General features: G+C 44.5%; 1 protein-coding gene across 6 annotated transcripts in view; it reads right to left on the bottom strand.

Moving 5' to 3' along the window:
* Window positions 1–7242: 7242 nt before the first annotated feature.
* tns1a (tensin 1a) overlaps window positions 7243–21358 on the bottom strand; it is a 53139-nt gene continuing 39023 nt past the window's right edge. For 2 of the 6 annotated variants that reach the window (XM_079296751.1, XM_079296752.1), the window contains exons 18-35: window positions 16829–18508; window positions 15921–16001; window positions 15480–15643; window positions 15198–15342; window positions 13404–13478; window positions 13134–13160; window positions 12890–12971; window positions 12117–12658; window positions 11939–12025; window positions 11680–11808; window positions 11502–11597; window positions 11340–11417; window positions 11121–11192; window positions 10779–10805; window positions 10261–10429; window positions 9732–9800; window positions 9612–9641; window positions 7243–9488 (exon numbers count right to left, since the gene is read on the bottom strand). In XM_079296751.1, coding sequence (XP_079152877.1) covers window positions 9359–9488; window positions 9612–9641; window positions 9732–9800; window positions 10261–10429; window positions 10779–10805; window positions 11121–11192; window positions 11340–11417; window positions 11502–11597; window positions 11680–11808; window positions 11939–12025; window positions 12117–12658; window positions 12890–12971; window positions 13134–13160; window positions 13404–13478; window positions 15198–15342; window positions 15480–15643; window positions 15921–16001; window positions 16829–18508 — 3683 coding nt within the window. In that variant the 3' untranslated portion in view covers window positions 7243–9358. The remainder of the gene's footprint in view (window positions 9489–9611; window positions 9642–9731; window positions 9801–10260; window positions 10430–10778; window positions 10806–11120; window positions 11193–11339; window positions 11418–11501; window positions 11598–11679; window positions 11809–11938; window positions 12026–12116; window positions 12659–12889; window positions 12972–13133; window positions 13161–13403; window positions 13479–15197; window positions 15343–15479; window positions 15644–15920; window positions 16002–16828; window positions 18509–21358) is intronic. The other 4 variants (XM_079296754.1, XM_079296755.1, XM_079296753.1 and 1 more) reach the window with 3 other exon arrangements.

Genomic DNA, 21358 nt, shown 5'->3' with positions numbered 1-21358 from the left:
TCGTAAATAACCATTATTCCTTTGACATTACCTGCAAACTGTGAGGCGAGGACATCCTGTGCAGTCAAAGGGAGAGCACTCAGTGTCAGGATGATGGATGAGGCTCGGCCGTGTTGTTTCGATGGAGAGATGTGGAGGTAGATGTGCCTGAGAGAGATGATACCCAGTGGGCTGTTTGAGTGACAGCGAAGCGGCAAACACACGCTGTTTTTGTGCGAACATGTCATGTCATGTAGTCTGGAACCAATTATAGGTTCAACCAAACCATTTAATAAATATATAGCATAAACTTTCAGAAATGTATGAATATTTGTTGTTTGGCTGACTGATACATGAACCAGTTGCGGCCCATGTCAATAAATATAGGGTCTAAAAGCAGATGAAATCTTTAAATGTAGTTATAAATGATTTCTAAAACAAAAAATAAATAGCCCTAAAAAGCGGGATCCTGCTGAGACCTAAATGGCGTTGTTACCATCCTGTAAACGAAAGGCCTGCTGAAGTGAGCGCGTGTGTGTGTGTGTGTGTGTGTGTGTGTGTGTGTGGACCGCAACACTGTCATCAAAGTCTCCATCATCAGCTTCTCTCTACAAGAGGCTCAGGGGGAGACAAAACAGCCGGAGCATGCTCATGTTGTCCGGGAGTTGTTGTGTCCAGGCCTGTGATTTTCTGCCTCCCTTCACCTCACACGACGCTCGCTCCATATTAAGTGAATTTCAGACATTCCTCAGAGTTAAAAAATACTCCAGCCTACTGGTAACGATTACTCGCAATGGATTCATCCCGTCACCGTAACTTCAACCACACGAAGCTCAACTCTGGATTGTTTCACCCGTGTCTGATTTTGTTGACCTCCTGTTTGTACAAGCGCTTGTCCTGTGACCCATATCTGATTCCCGTATTTAAACCGGAACTCTGGTGTTGACGTTGAAAACAACCTGCATGCATAAGTGACGTCAAAGGTGAACAACTACAGAACCAAGCACAGTCTGGGCAGCAGTCACAGCTGCACAAAAATACAAAAACAAGGCAGACATAATGATCCAAGATCAGCAACGGGCCATTGAATGTAGGATGATAAAGGAAGAGGACAGCCCTGACTGTAGCCTGGAGATAAATGAAAGTCCAAAAACAGAGTAATCCTACCCTGGCATTTGTCTGTGGACTATTTAACATTTTGATGTACCTCTACTTTGGAGTTCAGCGTGTATAAAACGTTTACACATAAGGATTAAGAGCTGACTCTCTTCTCAGCTGCCATTTAAGCTTCCCGATATGTATGATGTCGTTCCCTTCTCCATGCACCTTGGAAGTAAAGGCGGAGTTGTCCCAAAACCCGAATCTCTAAATAATTTGCAAATAAATCAATCAAATCAGGAAAAATTACTTTTTTGCCAACTGTACATATACATCACAGACAAAACCAGACCCGGGAGCCGCTTGGTAAAAAACAAAACACTTCTGCTGTCGACCGCCCGAGCTGCTCCTCTGGTGCAGTTGTGGGTTGAACATTTTGCTCAAGGGTACTTCTGACAGTCAGAGAGAAGGATGAATTATGCTTTTTCGCTTCCTCTACCCACAGCTTTCCAGGCAGACTGGGGATTTAAAGCGGTCGGAGCTTGGAGACATAAGCCTGTGTGTGTTTTGCCAGCCCGCATAGGAGTTTGTTTGAATGTATCTTTGGGGGATTGACGGGTCTGATGACAAATGCCGGTGATTCATTGATTACTTTGCCAGCTGCTGAGATTGCTGCCGTTTCAAATCTGTGTAGAAGTAATTAGTTTGAAACTAAAAGGAGAAAATGAAATGGAGACGTAAAAAAACGCTGACACCCTAAAACATCTCTCGGTAAAATATTTGGTGTTTTAGGGGGACTCATAAAAGGTCAAAATTGAAGCAGGGAGGCAGATAAAATCAGACTGTTTGTCTCGAGCAAGGGTCAAGCCCTACATATCCTGTTCGGACATGAACAGCAGTCTCCTGGGTGACAGTCCTGTGTTTGTTTGACCCATCCACCCCGACCTCCTACAAACATGGACTTTTGCATACTAGGGTTAAGCCTCGGTTATGCTTTTCGTACAGACATGAGCTGAATTTCGACAAGGAGATGCTCTTTTATCCTTCGTGCGGTTTTCTCCTCGCAGCAAAACCGATATTCTCCCAAAGTGACTCACATACATACTCAATATATGCAGTATATTATATATTATATCCTGTTAATGCAGAACTACTGTCCTGAAAGAATTCCTGCTTTGTTGGACTCTGACAGATTTACAAGGTGCATTGTCCAGATCAAGGCGTTTACAGCATATACAGTGTGCAGGGCGTCTGAGTGTGCATACTTTTCTGTCTGATTCTTTTATCAAATTGATTTTAACAGGGCAGAGAAGCAGAATGGTCATCCAAGTCTTGGAGAAATATGCTGTTTTAAGAGTGAGGCAGAGATAAAAAGGAACGTTAGGAGAGACACTTTTTGTAGTTTTCTGGCAGCGTCGTCTCTGCACGAGTGTGTCGAGGGGTATAAGTTCCAGCGTGGAGGAGATCGTCTCGATTTTTGTTGCTATTGGCAGAATTCATAGACTAAATAATGGTTGTGTAATGGAATCGGTGCTGCCTTTAAACACGGGAAGTAACTGGGGGTGGTCATGTTCATTCATGCTGGTAATTATCACTGAAAGAAAAAAGGCAAAACCCATTCAAAGCAAAGAAATTATGAACTTTGGAAAGACACTGACCGTGTTGCATCAATCCAAGATTTAAAACCACTTCTGTGTCTGACTTGGTCAACATTTTGATACTGGGCAACCATGAACGAGAAGTCATTCCTGCTCTGGGAGCACATGTTCACCTCAAAAGGCACTTTCCAGCCAGATGAATCTTCAAGTTAAAGGTTTCTTACTTTGGAAAGATTTCCAGAAATAAGATCTCGGATGTGGAGACAAAAAGGCGCCTTGTATATAAAACATGTCACATGAATAATATCACCTGAGGAAAAACTCCAATAAAAGCATCTGAAACTAATTATGCAGGTAACTCCATACATTGCGGCTCCTCTCAGCTGGCCCGAGGACAGGACCTTCCCAAAGCCCTGAGGCTGCTCAAGGGCCACGTCGTAAAAAATAAACACGTACGCCCCGACATGACTCACGTTTGGGAGTATTCACATTAATGACATTTTGTGTGTGTGGTCATACAACGTGCTGATCTTGTGTCTCTACGCGAAATATGAAGCTTCAGCCAGGAGACTGTTAGCGTAGCTTAGCATAACGACTGGAAACAGGGAGGAATATTGGCCTGGTTCTGTTGAAAAGCAGCAGAATCCACCTATCTGCTCTCTGGTGGATGAATTATATCTTGTCTAATCTGCACAAATGTAAAGATGACAACTTGTGGTGTTATGAGGATGCCGCACTTTGCTTAGTCTTTATGCTAAGCTAAAATTCAAATTACTTGGCCAATCGCAAAATACGGCATGCCTTGCTAAAATTCAAACATATCTCTAAAACCACAAAATAAGTACAACTTCTGCATATGTTTTTGTGGCGGAGACCAGAGGAAACATTCTTTTTCTGATCCTGGCAGGATGAAACCTGCTCGTTTCCTTCCAAATCTAAGTCCACGCTTCACTGAGATGCCTCATAGGCTCCACTCAGCCTCACAAAAGTTGACTCTTTCAAAGCCGAGTTGGGTTCGAATCCTCACACGACTGGATCGTGTATGTCGGTGCGGCAGATATGAGCACTGATTAGCGCTCTGATGCACGATCGTTGTTCCGGAAAGATTTCACATGAGCGTGAAGATGAAGGGGAGTCAGTGAGACACGACGAGAGTCTAACAGGGCTTTGCTCTGCAGCGTTGGCGGGAGAACAGCTGGCCCGTTTCAGGGCCAAGCGCTCGCGGCCTCTTTCTGAACAACATGTGGATGTGAGGAGAAGCCCAGTGTACCGTTTCCAGCCCTAATTAGCCTGCACTGTTATCTTAAGGAAAGCCTCAGGAGCTGTGAATCGTTCAGGGGTTAGCGGCTAAACCCAAGCTTCTCCTGACAAGATCACCGCAGGAACAGCATCAGAACATCATGGACGAGCTTTTAATCATTTCAAAAAATATGTCTGGATGTTTGGAGGCAGCGAAACTGCAAATGCTTTTAGCGTCACTTGAAAGAAACACCTGCTGAAGACTGAACCTATGTCTCTCATGAAATCCAATAATAAGTCCTCTTTGGGAGGTAAAAGACAGGAAAGAGTTGGAGTGCAAACCAAAACAAGCAGGTTGATTTTTCCATTTGATAAGAGCAGGGTGGGAATTTCCCCTTATTTGAATATTTACAGTCCAGTGGCGTTTACATGTGCAGGGGTCAGGTTTTTCCGAGACAACAGAGTGCGTGAGTGGAAGGTCATACCTGGGTGAGATGCCTCTCACAGTCGGCTCATGTGTATGACGTCTTCTCTTAAAAATGTTGTTTTTGTCTTTGTCTCCAGGCAACATTAAACACGGCCAATACAAGCTGACATGAAAGAAAAATTCAAACATTGCCAACTTTTGTGTCCATTTTGTGTGACTGCATACGGGTTAGCGAACTAACAGTGACGTAGTAGACAGTCAAACGTAACTGGTCATTGGAAATTCTGCGTCTGCTGCACCACTCGATAGCGCTCTGAGGCCCAGGGGTTGAGAATAGATGGCCTAGTTTATTTGCTCCAAATCAGTCGATGAAAACACGCATTTATTTTTTGCAACATTTCAAAAGTTCGCTTAAAAAAGCAGTTCATCTTTGGTCTGGAAGTGAAATATGTAAGGTTGCCTGAGGATGAACCGTAAAGACTTTGGTGATTCAAGTGTAGGCCCCATCAGGTCACAATGTTCACCGATTAAGTAAAATGTCTTGACATGTTCCCGATGGATTGGCCGAATTTTGTACAGGCATTCATGGTTCCCAGATGCTGTATCCTAACGACTTGCTCTTCTGCCTTTTCATGTAGCACCACCACCGTCACTGTACCTAAAATGTATCTGTCCATTTCTATTTAACTCCTAAAAATGTAAGCTTTTATCACTCATATACGACTGGAGAAATGCTTGTGTTTTAGTCGACGAGGAAAAGTGCTAAAAATGCTTCGTCAGGTGTATTTGAACCTTGGTGGATCCCAGGCCACAAACGTTTGCCACTTCACGTCTGTTTAAAGTGTGAATGTATATGTGGTAGTGTCTATGAACTGAGCCAAGAGACCCATGAGGCACATGGTGAGCGCGTACCTCCCTCACAGCTCATAATGTGCCACAGCGAAGTGGAGAGCGACAGTGCGTATGTCATTTTTCAGGGGGGAGGGGGGGGAGTGTGTCATGCATATTTGGGAGTTTGAACACTGTCTGCAGCCGTGAGAACCTCACAGACTTCTGATTATATTTCTTTATTGCCTGTCTCCGTCTCCCACGCCTCAGACTCCCGCTGGTCTCGGACGTGGCGGGGCTCGGGCCTTAAGCTTGGAATCAAACACCGAGCAAACAAACAAGACTGAGCTACCGCTTGGAGAGCTGCCTTGTTGACTCTGGAGTTCCCCGAGTGGCTCGGCCACAAACACACACCTGTTATCAATTAGTTTGCCCTTGTGTGATAGTTGTTGAGCTCTGGGACGGTTTGATTTTCTGGTTGTGGTTAAAACTCATTTAGTTATTTATTACCGAATCAGGAAGCTGCTCAAATGGGGAATTAAATAGATAAATAGGGAATAAACAGAAAATAAAAATAAATTAGAAGCGATGTCCACACTGAAAGTTGGAAACACCAAAAATGTTGGATACTTTTTGGAGACTCTGCACATGTTCCCCCAAAACAAACTCAATAGAAAACCAGATTTGCTGCCTTGAGAGGCTTCAAGGCAGAAATACTTTACTTCTTCAGATCAATAAAGAAATAAAATAAATTCTGCACATTTTTTACTTTCTTTGCGTGGCACCAGAACTGAAGAAAATAATACTAATAATGCATTTTATTTGTAATGCGCTTTTCATTAAAAAAATGGCAGCGGGTGAACAAACTGTCACATGTGCCTTCAATGCAAAATTGTTTCATTTGAGATTTGGATTTCGATCAAATGACCAAACTCTTTGTTTAATATGCCACATTTGATTTGTCTGAAGCACTTTCTCTCTCAGGGACACACACACACACACACACCAGTCTGCTGAGAGGCAGCAGCTCCTTAAATAAACTTCCCCAAGGTGTCCCATATTGAACCTAACGAGCTTCAGCCGGGAGCTGCACACCTGACAGAGAGGCTGAATGATTGAGGTTTGGAGAACAAAGGAATGCTGTCAAATGCAGTAAAATCATCAATCAAGACTGCTATAAAACCGATTTATCAAGTCACAAAACAGCCACATAGCTTGAATGTAACTCATTTGTATTGCTTTATTGTTTTTTTTTCTCCTTAGGAACAGGTAAGCCATGACAATATAATGTAAATGATAAGCGCAAACAAAATCCAAGACCCTTGTACATTCATAGTATCACATTCATCCAACAAGTCCCATCTGTAAAGGGGTCACACATCTCCTTTTTCACTGAAACCAGGTAACTCTTGACTCAAAGCCAACAGGTAAAATGCAATATCAGACTCTTATTTTTTTTAATTTAGAGAACTTTTCTTTTCCTCAAAATGACTAAAAATGGCACAAAGCTTGTTAGTCGTCGATTTAAGTGCAATGTACCTCTTTGCTCTTACTAAAGCGCCACCATACATTCCTCCATTCGTTAACACTGACCGTTAAAACTGCAATGATGCGACAAGGAAACAAGATTTTTTTTAAACATGTCAGGAAAAAATTAAAAAATAAAGAATAAATAAGAATAAATAAATCAGTAATCACTTTTCGAGAGAAGACACCTTTGGCAGTCTGACGAAGCTGCAGCTGTGGAGCTTTAGCATCAAATTTCATTTACCTCCAGCAACGACACCCATGTGGAATTTCGTCTTTTGGTGTTGTGAAATGTCAGTGCTTTGTTTCCACACTTCCAACTGGGGCAAAGCGGACCTGTTCTCTCTTGAACAGCCGATGGAGGTGGGCACATTGTTTTACTGAGACACCAGTAAAAAAAAATTGATAAAAAAGCAATCTGCAGCTGAATGTCTCACTGTTTAAACCCAAGGGCCCCTTGTGTTAGTTACATGAGCAATAACACACACTGGCTGGTTGAGCGTTCTTAAATCTGCTGCTAAAGCTGAGCGAGGTGTGTAAAGTGTGAAACACAAAAATGGAGTAGTTGAACGTAAAAAGCGACATGCAGCATAAAGTGTTTGAATCTTTGGCAAAATTATAAATGTAACTGTCATGGGTGCATACAGCTGTTTTCATATTGCATTTGAGGTTGGCTTCTGAACTTTTTTTCGTGCTTTCCTTTTTCTAAAATCGACAGCATCTACCAGCTACAATGCATTTGCTTCTATGAGCGTGTTCCTGCTGCTGAAACACGCTCGAATGCTTCTGTCCATGCAATCCAGACGCTTCCATCTCATTCATGCCCTTCCTCGTTCTGAGAGAACGCAAAATCGGAAAAAGAAAACAAAATATGACGAGCCGAAAAACAAACATATACATGTACAAAGTAATGTACACCATATATTCAGACACATTTCAAAATCATCTTGAAATCTTTAGCCAAAATAAGTATATATTTTTTTCTCAACCCATTTGGTAATCTTCTAGACTGTACAATATATGTATATATGAGTAATCATGAGGGACCAAAGCAACAAAAATAAATACTTTTTCGCTATGTCACCTTTCAAAGTAGTATATCTATGTACATTTATATCAATTTTCCTTAGCTTATTGTGAATGGTTGAGCGTGTGTATTCAACAAGCAGGCATATTGCGCACAGTGTGGAAACTCCTTTTTTTCTTCTTCTTTGCCCTAAAAGGTATCTAAATGTAAATTTTGACGACACTGTGGAAGGAAAAACAAAGACCGGTCCGTCCTCGATACAGTGAAAGGTAACCCTGGCTCAAATGGACCAAACAAAGAAAGTAAAAATATAGCATCTCGCCATCATGTGACTACTTCAACAATGGGTTGTCTACTTCTTTTCAGGACTCTGAGAAGAGTACAAAAATGTTGTCTATTTCATGCAGCCTTTGACAAGTCATACAACCTCAGTGTACTTGTCTAAAGGTTTTTAAGTCATTTTTAGCACACAGCATAGAATGTTTTCAGTGATGTTGAATGTAGCTATGAGGGAGGGTGCAATTTGGGACAACAACATGCATAAAGAACAGTGCATAGGTCCAGGTCATTGGGCCAGTCCCTGGTGATTTCCAGTGTGTTTCAGTGGCAGCGTCTATCAACAGAATCCACGACTGCAAGCAGTTGGTGATGGGCAAGTCAATGTGACGCTTAGGGAGAGGGTCCAAGCCTGAAGGGGTAGCGCCATCTTGTGGACAAGCAGTCTTCCTCTCTCCGACTGCCATGCTATCAGGAGCTTGCTGATTTCAGGAATCCAATAAGCGAGTTTTGAGAGAGAGAGAGATCAGGCTTGGACCGGGCGTCGAAGTGATGCAAGTGTGCATTGACACAAGGTGCAGTGACCTCAGCGTGGCTTTTTTTTTTTTTTTTTTAAAGTCTGGTTTGCTATGCGCAGTTTAGATCAGTCTTTGTTTCACTGTAGAGCCCTTTCCAAAACACAACAGACCCGAAAAATGACCACTCAAAGGATTTCACAATGATTTTTGTGGAAGGTAGAAGAACCAAGCTTAAAGATCAAGCGAACATGCATAAGGTCTTCAGACACTGTTTTGCTAAAAGCCATCAAGGCCAACTTTTTTCCTGAAGACAAGTTCAAGAAGAAACCGTATTTTTTTTTTCTTTTTTTTTTTTGTTCAACACTTCATCTTTTGAAAAGAGGAAATAATAATGGCTTGATAGCTACATCTTTCTTGCACTTGTATTGCAACTACCTTTGGTAAATCAATCAACAAAATCGACAACGGAAAACCCTGAAACATACGTGTCCTTACGTGTTCCTCGACTGAACTTAGCATTGTTCCTTTCGTCTTTAACTAGCATTTCTCCCAGTACAGGTTCCCATGTTAGTACATTTCCTCCCTTCACGTTCACAGTTCCACACCACACTTCCACGAGAGCCACTCTGGATTCCACACCAAACCCCTCAAGTAGAGACTCTTCCAAAAATGTCCAATATCAGGACAAACCAGCAAGGCAGAGAGAAAAATAGAGAGAAGGGAAACAGAAACAAACCAACAGGAAACAGAAAAAAAGGACATCATCGAGTCCTGGCGGAAAAAGACACCAATGACGAAGGAAGATTTCAAAATGGCCGCTGCCATTCGGACATTGGGGATTTCACCGCTTCATCATTTTGGAGGCAAAGCTGACGATGGCGGAGGCGGGCTGATCTGGGTCCAGCTCAGCAAACAGGTGGCTGACATTGTCTGTTGTGCTTCCTTGTTTCCTCGCCACGAATCCGAAAAGCCTGGAAGGAATAAAAACAACAACAACCTGGAGTTAGTATTTTTCTGATATCCTATAGCACCATAATAACCTAATAATAAAGTAAATTGCATCAAATATTTATTCATTCTAACTATAAACGTACTTCACTGAGCCACCTCCTTCTTTGCCCCATCTATTGAAAGAAAACACGAGATGTTTGAATGAAACAATCAAAAAGTAGCTTTCTTTTATTGACAAGGAAACGGGTCTTGAGGTTTCTTACTTTCTGTCCTGGGGATCAATGTCGCAGTAGGTTACCGTGTTGATGGGATAGTGTCGCCTGAAGAAAAGTCTGCAGCAAGAGAAATGAACACACGCATTGTAGTTATTACGACTCAGCAACACATACATTTGTGTACTTGTGTAAATCCGTTAAAGCCTCCACGTGTACGATTTTCTCACGATTGAAGCATCTTTTCAGTTACTCCGTTTGCCACAGTACCTTCTTCAAGATCACCACTCGGGGCGCCAAAGTAAGACTGCTTTTTTTTTGGCAATCTTCCTCTATGATTTGATATCTTTATCATCACGGTAATTATGACACAAGGTTCCAGGGCTGCCCCCCTTAATCAATTAGTCGACTAATCCGTTGTTTTGGTCTTCGTCGACGAAGATTTCTTTCGTCGATGAGTCGTTTTTTGATGCTTTTTCATGCTGAATTGAGCACATCAACAGTAAACACAAGATTCGAAGTGATGCTTTTGTGTAACCCGCTGTGGAGAAACAAAAGGTTTCTGCAGGTGTCGACTCACTTCCTCTGACTGTCGGTGAGCGTGATGCCCTGTGTGGACACTTTGAAGTGCACGGTGGTCGCGGCAGGCAGAGGGTTGGTCGCCAGTGTCTGACTGATCGCCTTGGCAATGGCCTGAGGCCCCGTGAGAGACTCCATGTCCACGGAGTTGATGTAGAGAACATTGCACGCTAGAGGATAACAACACAGAGGCACTGTTACATAAATACAAGAGGAAAACCATGAGCATGCAGCTCAATGTGAGGGGACGGCAGATGCAGCGAGGAGTGTTTGAAAAGCCGACAATAAAGACTGTTGTGTTTTTCATGCACTTCACAACATGACGATCTGTGACTCTCAATGTATCGTGCATGCATTTCAAATTTAATTTGGTGGATTCTTTTTAAGTTGCTCTCAGATGCAAATAAAAATGGAGTGAATGACTTCATGAAAGCATTGGTTTGTGTGAGAGCAGGCATCACCGCATTCACATTCAGTCAGCGTGCATGATGCAGCGGAGCAATGCAAACCAGCATTTACCATGGGCCTCCTCAGGAACCTTCTGAACTGTAAGGTAAGGGTGACAATGTGTGAGCGAATGAACTGATTAATGAAAGGTTTGATGTTGAATCCATAAAAGTGGGTTTAGAATTTCAATTCTTCTGTTTTTCCACAGATCGTTTATTGTCATATTTTTGTTTGGAAAGTCACTTTGGAAAGTACTCGAGCTCCTGCATTACTATTTCATTCGGCCCCATTTAAACAACAGTAATGGTTGCATTTTGGCGTGATGGAAGCTATATCGGTGATCAGTGACACTTTGAGACTCTACAGTGTAAAAACCTGTGACAGCATCCACAGGTGAATTACAGAGGAGCTTACCTGCTCCCTGCTTCAGAAGTTCAACAGCTGGATCAGTAGGTGTGGCGAGCTCCAAAGCCTCTTCATTTGGGTCTGTGAGTGACAGAATAGAATAGAGAAGAAAATGAATTAACTGTGTCAGAAAACAACTTTGCGACACAGACTACAAGAAACAAACGGCTGTTTGAATTGCAATAAACAGCAGTAACATTCATCTATAGATAAGAGGGTAACGCTGACCTTTGGCGGGGATCATCAGCTTACAGGGCAGAGCCAGCGGAGTCATCGAGTGTTGGTACACCAGAGCAGAAAGACAACCTACAAACACAAAATAATCTCTCTATTCAACTTGATCACTTTGATATCAAACGCCGATCTTCAAGACCGAGGCAATAAACTCACCAAAGTAGGGTTCATTGGGACAACCCTTCAGACGGACGCCTTTGGGGCTCGTCTCAATCAGGAAGTGCCTCACCAGCTCATTAGTCATGTCACCAACTGGAAAACATAGGAAAACATCAAAAATCTGATATCCTGCTTCAAAATAAAACTTTCACGTTGCCAAAGTTTGTTTCTTTACCTTTTTTGGTCTGTTGGATGGTTGGTGGCGGGCAGGCGACCTTCATGGCCAAACCGTAGGCTCCTCTGAAGGAATGGCTGTCCCTGATGATGAACGCCCCGGGCTCCCTGTCCTTCAGCACATTGATGGCTGAAGAGACCATGGAACCAGAAAAGAGGAAGACGAAACAGGAGGATGAGAAGATCAGAAAGGGAGATGAACAGAAGAAAACAAAATGAGGAGGACATAAAGGGGATGAAGAGATATATCTGACTCTCACCCTGCTCTCTGGTGATGTCTGGCTTGTACCAGAATTTGGAGGTGTCCTGGACGAACTTGACGTTCATCTTAATGTCCGGATAACCATCTGTTTGGACCAAAGAGACAAGGACATGATAACTGGAGAGGACACAAAGATTCCGAGAGGTAAACTACCATGTCATGTTTCTTCGTATCACCGTATATGGACTTTGAGACGTCTGGGAGTGTGTGTGTGCCAGTCAGGTTTGGTGTGCTGCCACCGCTGGCCGGCGTCAGGTTGTTGTTATCCGTCCTCTCAGCGTCTCCGCTGGACATGTGCCTCTTCTCCGGCAGCTGTGGGGAGACGGGGAAGGCAGGCGTGGAGGGCGGTTGGGCGGCCCCCTGACGGGAAGCAGCCCCCAGCTCGTCAGGCGTGCTGTGGCCGCTTGCCGCCGTGCGGCGCCCCATCAGGGGGCTGGGGGGCACGCCAGCTGCTGCTGTTTGAGGGTTTCGGCCAATCAGAGGGCTGGAAGGGACGCCGGCTGGAGTAGGGTGTCTGCCCAATGAGGGGCTGGCTTGACCCAGGCGTCTCTGCAGGGCGGGGCTCGGCGGCGTGTTGGTGGCCACTGTGCGGTGGAGGGTGTTGGGGCTGCCGGGGACGGTGTGGACCCCCATGATGTTGACCTGGGAGCCCTCGGGGGAGGCGGGTCTGTAAGGGTAGGAGGGGATGGGACTGTGCGGAGAAGAACCAATCCTCCTCCTGCAAACAAAAGAAGAAGACATAATTATTATTTTCCATCTGTGTTTCGTATCAATGGTCGACACCTTAACTGTCATTTACTACAGTATCACAACATACAATACATATCTGAGTGTCTCATCGGCTCATAAGGAACTATTGATATGCAGATTGGCTATTGATTAGTATTCTAATTGATTCGGTGATGGTTTTAAACTTGCTGCTGCTATTAAAACTACAGGTCCCACTCACCCATCAGCGCTGTGGACGGGACTGCTGGAGGAGAAAGGAACGTTGAATGGTTGTGCTCTGCAGTCCCCAAAACTGCGATTATCTGAATATCACAAAGCATCACAGAAACAAACATAGTCAGTGTTAACTGTGTGTCATTTCATATGTTTCATCCAGAACCAAATGGGATGCAGTAATCTGACGTCGGACCCAAAGAAAAAGTTGGAGTGACAGGAGACGCATATTGCCGCAGAAATGTCCTTACCTTGCTCTCCGTCATTAGAATCAGAGTCTGACAGCAGGAAAAGATAGACAGCCAGAGAAAACAGATGTGTGGAAGAAGAGGAGGACACGTTTGAGCGCGAAGCAAATCTGGGTTTGTGTTAGCTGTTAGCATTTAGTGGAAGCATTTCCAGGAGTGATAAAAGCTTCTTAATGTTTTCTATTCCACCTTTTGATCCTCTTAAGTAGCTTTAATGTTGTTAGAATAATCAAATGAACAGGACTGTATTATATTTGATGGGTGTAAACTGACCTGATCCGCCCTGGTGATGAGGCTTCAGTCCCAGAGCTGACAGAGGAGTCTTGGTTAAACCTGGAGGAGAGCGAGCTGCAGGGGAAAAGACAGGGATGTAAAGGAATACAACTATTAATCACAACCAACAACGAGGACAATGAGATGAGAATTGCACATACAAGCCATGCAAGGATGTAAAACAACCAATGTAAGGCATGAAAAGACACAATTCTTCACTGTAGCATCAATGCAATGCTACATGACAATGCATTAGATGGATGTTTGAGGGACACTCGGTTGCACACAACGCACAATTAAAATGAAGTATCTTATTAAACGGTCAACAAGCACTGAGGTGAGCTTACTTCCAGTCCAGGACAAGTGGTGGGATAAGAATAATGGAATGCATGTGGTGGCGTGTTATTTAGATGACGGTTTTCTTAAAATTACAAATTATAACACTGGAGCTGAAAATGAGCCATGAGCCATCCATCCACAACGCAAGTATTCAGTCATGAACAGATCGATAGCATGCTGCGACCCAAACGGGGATCGGATACGTATTCGATTGTGATGAGATGAGTCAACAACATTAAAGTTTGAAGATTAATGTTGCCAAGTGAGGTGGAAGACATGAAAGTCTGAAGAAATCGTTATTTCCAAAAAGATCTTGTCAGTGAGGAATCTAAACACGCTGATGCATTTTTCTCAGAGTAACAAGTGGAAATAATATGGCATCTTTTTACAGACTAGATCCTGTGTATTCCAGGTACTGGACATCCGGTATTTTGGAAATATACTCTTCATTTTCATTCATCCTCCACTTACACAAGACTCCAGCTCAACAGCATGGCCGGGATTGCTCACTTAAGGTGGCATGGAGAGGGGTGAGGTGGCGTAGATATGAAGGTTTGTGCCACAGAGCCGATTCTTACTGCAACAGCTGTGTGCGTTCAGGACCGACTGCAGGAGAGGAGGCCAACCGCACAGTCTATACACAACCTGTCAAACAACCCGCTGATCGCTGTGGTTGGCGCTGTAACCGACCGGGTGTCTGGAAATTGAATATGTCTCAAGGGCTTTGGTTTGAAGGAGTAATATATTTGATTTGGCGTGTGTGGCCTCTCCTTTCACTTTTCCCGAACCTCACAATGTCGAAAATAAAGACAAAAAAAACAACAGAAAACGTCGGTGCAACGAGAATCCAACATTCATGACGACATACAGAAGTTGTGCAACACTTCTTCAACTTCAATTCAACTGCTCTCCATCATCTATATTTCTATGTGTTTGCGCAGCATATATTTCATATTTTTCTTGCACTGTCACTCCTCTTTGCATTTGTCCCCTCTAAATTTGCTTTTTAAGTAAAAACATCTCCACATCTTTCTGGGCAAGGCATTAGCAGTGGGGACAATGGCGGTTCACGCTCATAACACAGGAAATTAAGGAGTGAATTGCAGGCTCGTGAATGTGAGGAGAGACTCGATTTCATCTGCTGCTGAGAGTTTAAGTTGTGAAATGTATTTGCAGTGTCGTTACACTAGTTTTCTCTCTCAGGTACATATTTACTTGTCCAACCAAACTACGGTGATAATAAACTTAATAAAATGATCAATCAAATACAAATGAAAAACATTACTTTTGTTGATTTCATTATGTAATTATTTCCTGGTTTTTCCTTTCTCATGTTTTCATACGTAAATCATTTATTTGATAATTAAAAATAAGACAAAAAAGAGTAAATCAGGTCAAAGGTCAGTGTCTAGAGGGTTGGAGAGCGGCCCCTGTCTGCAGGCTGGGTGAACCTACACATGTTGAAGTAAGGAGTCTGTGGCGACACGGGGAAGCTTGGGGTCTGGGGGGAATTCTCACCACCGCCTCCAAAGGCGGGACTGTTGTCAAACCCGTCGGCATCGTCATCCTCAAACGCCTCCCGGTAGCTGTGCATGGGACCCTGGAAGAGATGAAGAGGGGACAGGTGTACACATACCAGAAAAGGGGTTTAGACATCTTCCACTTGTAGGTCATGTGAAAGTTTGGTCAAAGTACAAATATACTCCAATATTGTTTTTCACAAAACAAAATGCTGACCTCTCTGGGACGTCCTCCCGGGTTGAGGGCCAGATTGTGGGCAAAGTCCGGCGAATCCACCATCGGCGTGTTATCATGGCTGCTTTGGTACTGTCCCTCACTGGTTGTCCGACGTCGACCCGTCTCCTGCATCACTTCTGGAGTCATTCCTCTGGATCGAACCCCTGAAAAAAAAACAAGAGTGGAATTTCAACAACTTTATTCTCCACTTTTAAAAGTAAAGCCTGGGCTTAATAAAAAACCTGCCTTTATCGAGAGAGAGAGAGAGGGAGAATCAAGAAGTGAAGGGAATAAAAAAAGCAGTGGAAATAGAGAAGAAACAGGAATTGATGAGAAGAGATCTTAAAATAATCTGAAAAAATCAGTTGGGATGCAGAGAAAGATTCTACAAATGCAGGGGGAAAAAAGTCAGAAAATAAAAGCGAGGGAAAGTGGACAAACCAGAGAAGGAAAAGGAGCGATGGCGGTCAGATTGTTGCGATGTCATGCTTTCACTGATGCCCCGAATACGAGCGTTGTACTCTGTTCACCGGGGGAGGGAGGAGGTCAGGGTGGTGGATGGAGGGCAGGAGGTGGAGGAGAAAGGTGGAGGAGGAAGGTGGGAGAGGTGCAGTGGTGGGAGCAAATGGTGGGAAGGGTTGTCCATACAGCAGAGAGATGGATTGAACAGAAAAGGAGAAGAATTATCAGAACAGAAATGGATCTCATGAAAGTGAAGAGAAAATGAAAAGAAATCTGTCAAATGAGGTGATAACTTGCGCATTGTCCAATTAATTGATTTCCATGACTGTAGGGTTGATGATTATTTCATGTTTAAAAGTGGTTCAGAATTAGATGATTTGCTCCACTGGGTGGCGCCTGGGAGCATCCACATGGTTTCACATAAATGAAAATACAGATGCAGACAATGCATGGAAACTGGAGCCTCTGAACGCTCGGTTATTCTTACTCTCATCCCATCTCCACTCTCACCAGAGTCCGCTCTGCTGCATTTCAGCTGCAGAGCTAATTTTATGACTACAGGTCATTCCTCTGGTGCGGCACCCCATGATGAATCGGTAACAGAAACTGCTGAAAGCCGCACTGCTCATGTGCTGCATGCTGCTTGAGACTAAAAGTGCCTCCAGCTGAAGTTCACACTTAACAAAATGAACTCGTAATTCAGTATAGTGTCCAATCCAGTCAGCCGTGTCAGCATTTTGGATGCACACATTTTGCCTCGAATGATTTAAAGCCTAATTTATGAAACAATAGCTGCAGATCACTTTCAAAGCATATTGCACTGCCATAGATCCGAATTAATTTCTGCTGTTCATCCTGCTGATTTCAGACATAACTCGGAGCCTTACCGGCGATGCGGTGAGCCACCAGGCCCTCCAAGTTAAGCGTCTCCTGCTCTGCATCTTGTTCTTTGGGCAAGGATGAAGAAGACGTGTCTTTTGGCTGGGGGGTGAGTGCGGGGAGAGGAGAGGAAGAGGCACTGTAGCCTGGATAAGGAGACGAGTCCTGCGGGTCCGGGGAGTGGGAAAACCCGCCTCCTGGGTACGAGTTCACAGGCTTCACTGGCACCTGCTGGTTGAAATTAGGGGAGGGATCTGTGGGGTAATGGTGGGCTGCTTGGTGCGTGTGGAGGTAGGGCTCTGGGGTGTGTGTTGGGGTGGTGTTTTGGTGTTGGTAGCCGGCGTTGGACCTCTGGGGAGAATAGACCGGGGATTCCATGAGGGGGCTCTGGTTGGGCAACGCTCTCCCAGTCGACCACAGGGGCTGATGAAAGGAGTTGTTGACGGACCCGGAGTTGTTGTAACCATGGATGGCAGAGTCTGCTTGGTATGACGGTCTTGCAAGGGTATGCGAGAAGGGTGCCTGGGATGAATTGAGGCTGTCCTCCCCAGGAGGCGCACTGTGGGACTTGGACATGTGGGAGTTGATTGGGTCCAGGTCGAGCATGAGCATGTTGAGCGCTTCAATGGACTGCTCAATGTCCCGCTGCGAGGCTGAGGTGGGGAAGTGGGGCAAGCTATGGGTTGACTGAATAGGAGGGCCAAAGGGATCATCTGGTAGGCTATACTGGTGCCAGGTGTTGAGACCCCTTTGAACAGCCTCCCGGCTACTGGTGCTCCTCTCTGGGGCCCTGGGCATCAGCTTCGGGTTGGTCTCAGGGCTGCTGGCTGGCGGATTCCCAAAAGACTGTAAACGGTACATCCCTTCTCCGTTCTGGTAGTTGTTGAATCCCCCCTGTGGCGATGCAGAGTCCACAGACTTCTCTTGCATCGCCGTGGGTGTTCGTACTCCATGCACAGGCATCTCACTCAACTTTTCCCCAAGAACAACTCTCTCAAGGTAGGGTCCGTCGTTTTGCCTGCTGCTGGGCGTCTGTGATTGGTAGTAGAGGTCAGCCGGTGTTGCCTGGCCCTCCAGGGATGAGAGCGTGCCCAAGCTGTCCACACTATTGCCCTCTTGGCTATTGGGCACCTCGTCGTCGAGAATTTCTGTCTCGCGCTCCTCTGTTGAAGGGGCGGCAACTAGCCTGATGTGGCCCCCGTTGACGTGCACCTGCGCTGGGACCAGGTGTCGGACACCTCCTCCTGGACTGGTGGACGTGGACAGGTAGGCTTGTCGTTGGTGAGTTGGTGCTTCGAGGCCACTCAGAAGTTGGTCGAGCTCTTTTTTCTCCTGCGGGCTCAGCGACGGGTGGGTCGCTGTTGGGTTGTTGTGGTTCACGGCACCCTGCACGGACTGGCTGTGCTCATCAGTACGATCAGTCTTGATGGATGCGGTGGAGTTGCCTGAGTCGCTGCTCACGGATAGGGTGTGATCGACGGCAGGGAGGGAGGCGTGGCCTATCACAGGAAGGGTCTGGTCAGTGGTTTGGAGGGGATGACTGGGGTGTTGTAATGGGTTCTCGGCATTGGTCAAGGGGTTTTCATGGACTGGGAGGCCGTTGATGGTGACAACTCCCTCCAGGGAGTCTTTCTTGCAGACCCGGGCATATAGGCTTCCATCAAGTGGACCTTGGGTGTGAACAACATCTGAAAGAGATGGAAAGATAGTTCCATGTTTTCATGCATTTCCAACCATACACATCATACAAACATAGAGAAAAGGGTGAGTACAAAACCTGTTCGAGATTATTTGTATCATCTTGTCTTCACACACAAACACCCCCCCCCCTCTCTCTGCATAAGATTATTTTTATCGAGGTTCAGCTCCAACAACACAGCCCCTCCAGCTCTATTAACAGCCAATTTGCAGTGCTAAAGCCCCTGTCACGTTGCGTCAGTGGACATATTTATATGATCGCTTTTGGTGTATTTTATTTGTTATATGGGGCAGGACAGTATTTCATCTCAACTCAAATTGAATCAAATTATTCGGGCCTGGCTGTGCTTCAAAGAAGGAATGAAGACTTTACCTTCGATAACTTTCAAAACAGTCTGTAAGCTTCCACAGTAACACCGAGTGACTTGATAGATTGTTGAATAAAAGAAAATGCATCACAGGTCATTTGTGGCACATGAACACATAAACAGAGATCAGGTACAGTACTGTAATTCACACACGTGTACTTTAATTGTAGGCCAGGGCACTATTTCAAACAGTAAAACACTATACTTGCTTCCATGAAAATGCAACAATCACACGAGCAACAGCTCATTCTGTGGTAACACTTGTGCTTACCAGCAGAAAGTAACACGGAGATACTGGCTACCCATATCCAGTATACATTTGCAAAGTGATACATGACATACACATGACCACGGCTGGCTCGTATGTGGGATATTCCGAATTGAGCGACCCCCGGGGACAGATGGTGACTCGCTCGGACCGCAGCTATTTCAAAAGCCATGTCAACAACAACTCACAGGCACAGTAGCAACAAGAACGAGAGGGCAGGCGCGGAAGTTGTAAACACAGTTTGTTCCTGAGGTTGTTTTTGATGATGACACGAGGATTAACATTATGAGAGTAAACTGTGAGGTCTAAGGTTATATTTAGTTTTAAGTTAAGTCTAATTCCACACAAATGAAACCTAAGTATTATTTAACTCATAAAAAAGTTTTGTTATTTTGAATTTATATTTCTTTCTTGTCAGCAATAATTTATGAATCCTGGATATCTCATTTTTATTTCCAATATTAAGTGACTTCTATTTTTTAAATGCTTCAAATCATAATTACATTTCTATATCACAGTGTCAAATTCAGTGGAAACATCCTCCTTACCTGTACTTTAGGGAAACTCTCAGAAAACCCTCAAGAAAGGATGAACTATTTCCTCTTCTTCAGCCAAATACATTTCGATTAAAAAGTCACATTTGAGTCCTTCGGTAGCCTCTCAGTGACTGAGCTTTCTGCCTTTGGGCTTCTTGTCTTGCTCTCCCTGTCCTCTCTGATTCATGTCCTCTCATCACCCAAAATGTGCTTCACTGGAGCGAGGCAGGGCCGTACCACCGAAGCTGCCGAAAGGGGTGAGCTGGCACTCCGGGATGATCTGTGACTGTTCCCGGCAGCGGGGGGAGGGACTCTACCGACGTCACCACCACATCCTAGCTTCCTATGAAGCCACGTCGTTTCAAATAAACTACAACTCCCACGCCCATGCTGACATTTCTCTGAGGTTCAATAAATGTATGGAACAGGAGTGACTCACTTAAAGTGCTCCAAGACATATGAAACACTGTCATCCAGGTATGAACCAAGTAAGGACCAAAGAATATTGGATGACTCTGCGTCAGAAGAAATACCTTTCTTCTGGTGTCAATAAATAGCTGCAGCAGACCCCAGATTAGATCGGTTGAGTCACCAACGCTTGGCGAACACAAATAGCTAACTTGTTTCCTACTGCGGTAAACGAGTGTAACATTCCATTCTCTCCGCTTCAAAAGGACAAAGACACGTTTACCACAACTCATTAACATATTCAATGACAACCAAATCAGGCTCAAGAAGTACTGAGAAAAAAGACAAAATGACAATTACATTTAGCATCTAAACTGGCCCTTTCATCAATTTAGCACGAAGGTCGCTCTGTCTCACACACACCTGTCCATTCTCTGTATTCTCTCATGCGACAGGTGCTCTCCTCTCGTGAAAGTGCCAGAGGCATTGCTCATACAACACTGCACACACACACACACACACACACACACACACACACACACACACACACACACACACACACACACACACACACACACACACACACACACACACACACACACACACACACACACGCACACACACACAGCACCTGCCTCTTAGCTGTATTCTCTTAAGTGTTCGCTTGAGTGTCTCATTGGCACGTTGCAGCCTTTGAGGCCATTAAAAAGCCATTTAAACATCTGCGGCAAATGGTTTATTATAAATAGACAATGTGCTACAACCACTGATGTTGCTGTATGAAATGCACCAGCTGGGATGTTATATACATAGTTAGTTCTTTTGAGATTAACAAGACAGGGCGATCGAGGCGGCACGTTTGTCAACACACCTATAAAGCAATGAGAACATGGGCGGTTGGCCATTTTGGTGCTAGACATTGTAGCTTAATGTGCTCCATGCACACATATTTCTCACTGGGTTCTTGGCTTATAAACCTGTGTGTGTTTAGCGCTGAATGTTGGAAGTGAGAGGCGGGACAAGAATCATTCCCCTCAGGGAAGAAAAATATGAATGGAGAGGTTGAAATGTTAGTTGGGTTGCTTCTTAAAACCATCGGAATCATTTGACTGTAGAGTCCAAAAGATCAAACAAAGTCAAGTTGACCTGTGAAGGGGTTCCTCAGAGCTCTGTTGCTGGACCACTTCTGTTTCCATTTATGTTATACGCATATGACATTCTGGCCCAGAAAGAGACTTCTTAATTATTGGCTTCTATGTA

The sequence above is a fragment of the Melanostigma gelatinosum genome (assembly GCF_949748355.1).
Source record: "Melanostigma gelatinosum genome assembly, chromosome: 24".
Classification (NCBI taxonomy): domain Eukaryota; kingdom Metazoa; phylum Chordata; class Actinopteri; order Perciformes; family Zoarcidae; genus Melanostigma; species Melanostigma gelatinosum.
This window is presented reverse-complemented; position numbering and strand designations above follow the sequence as displayed.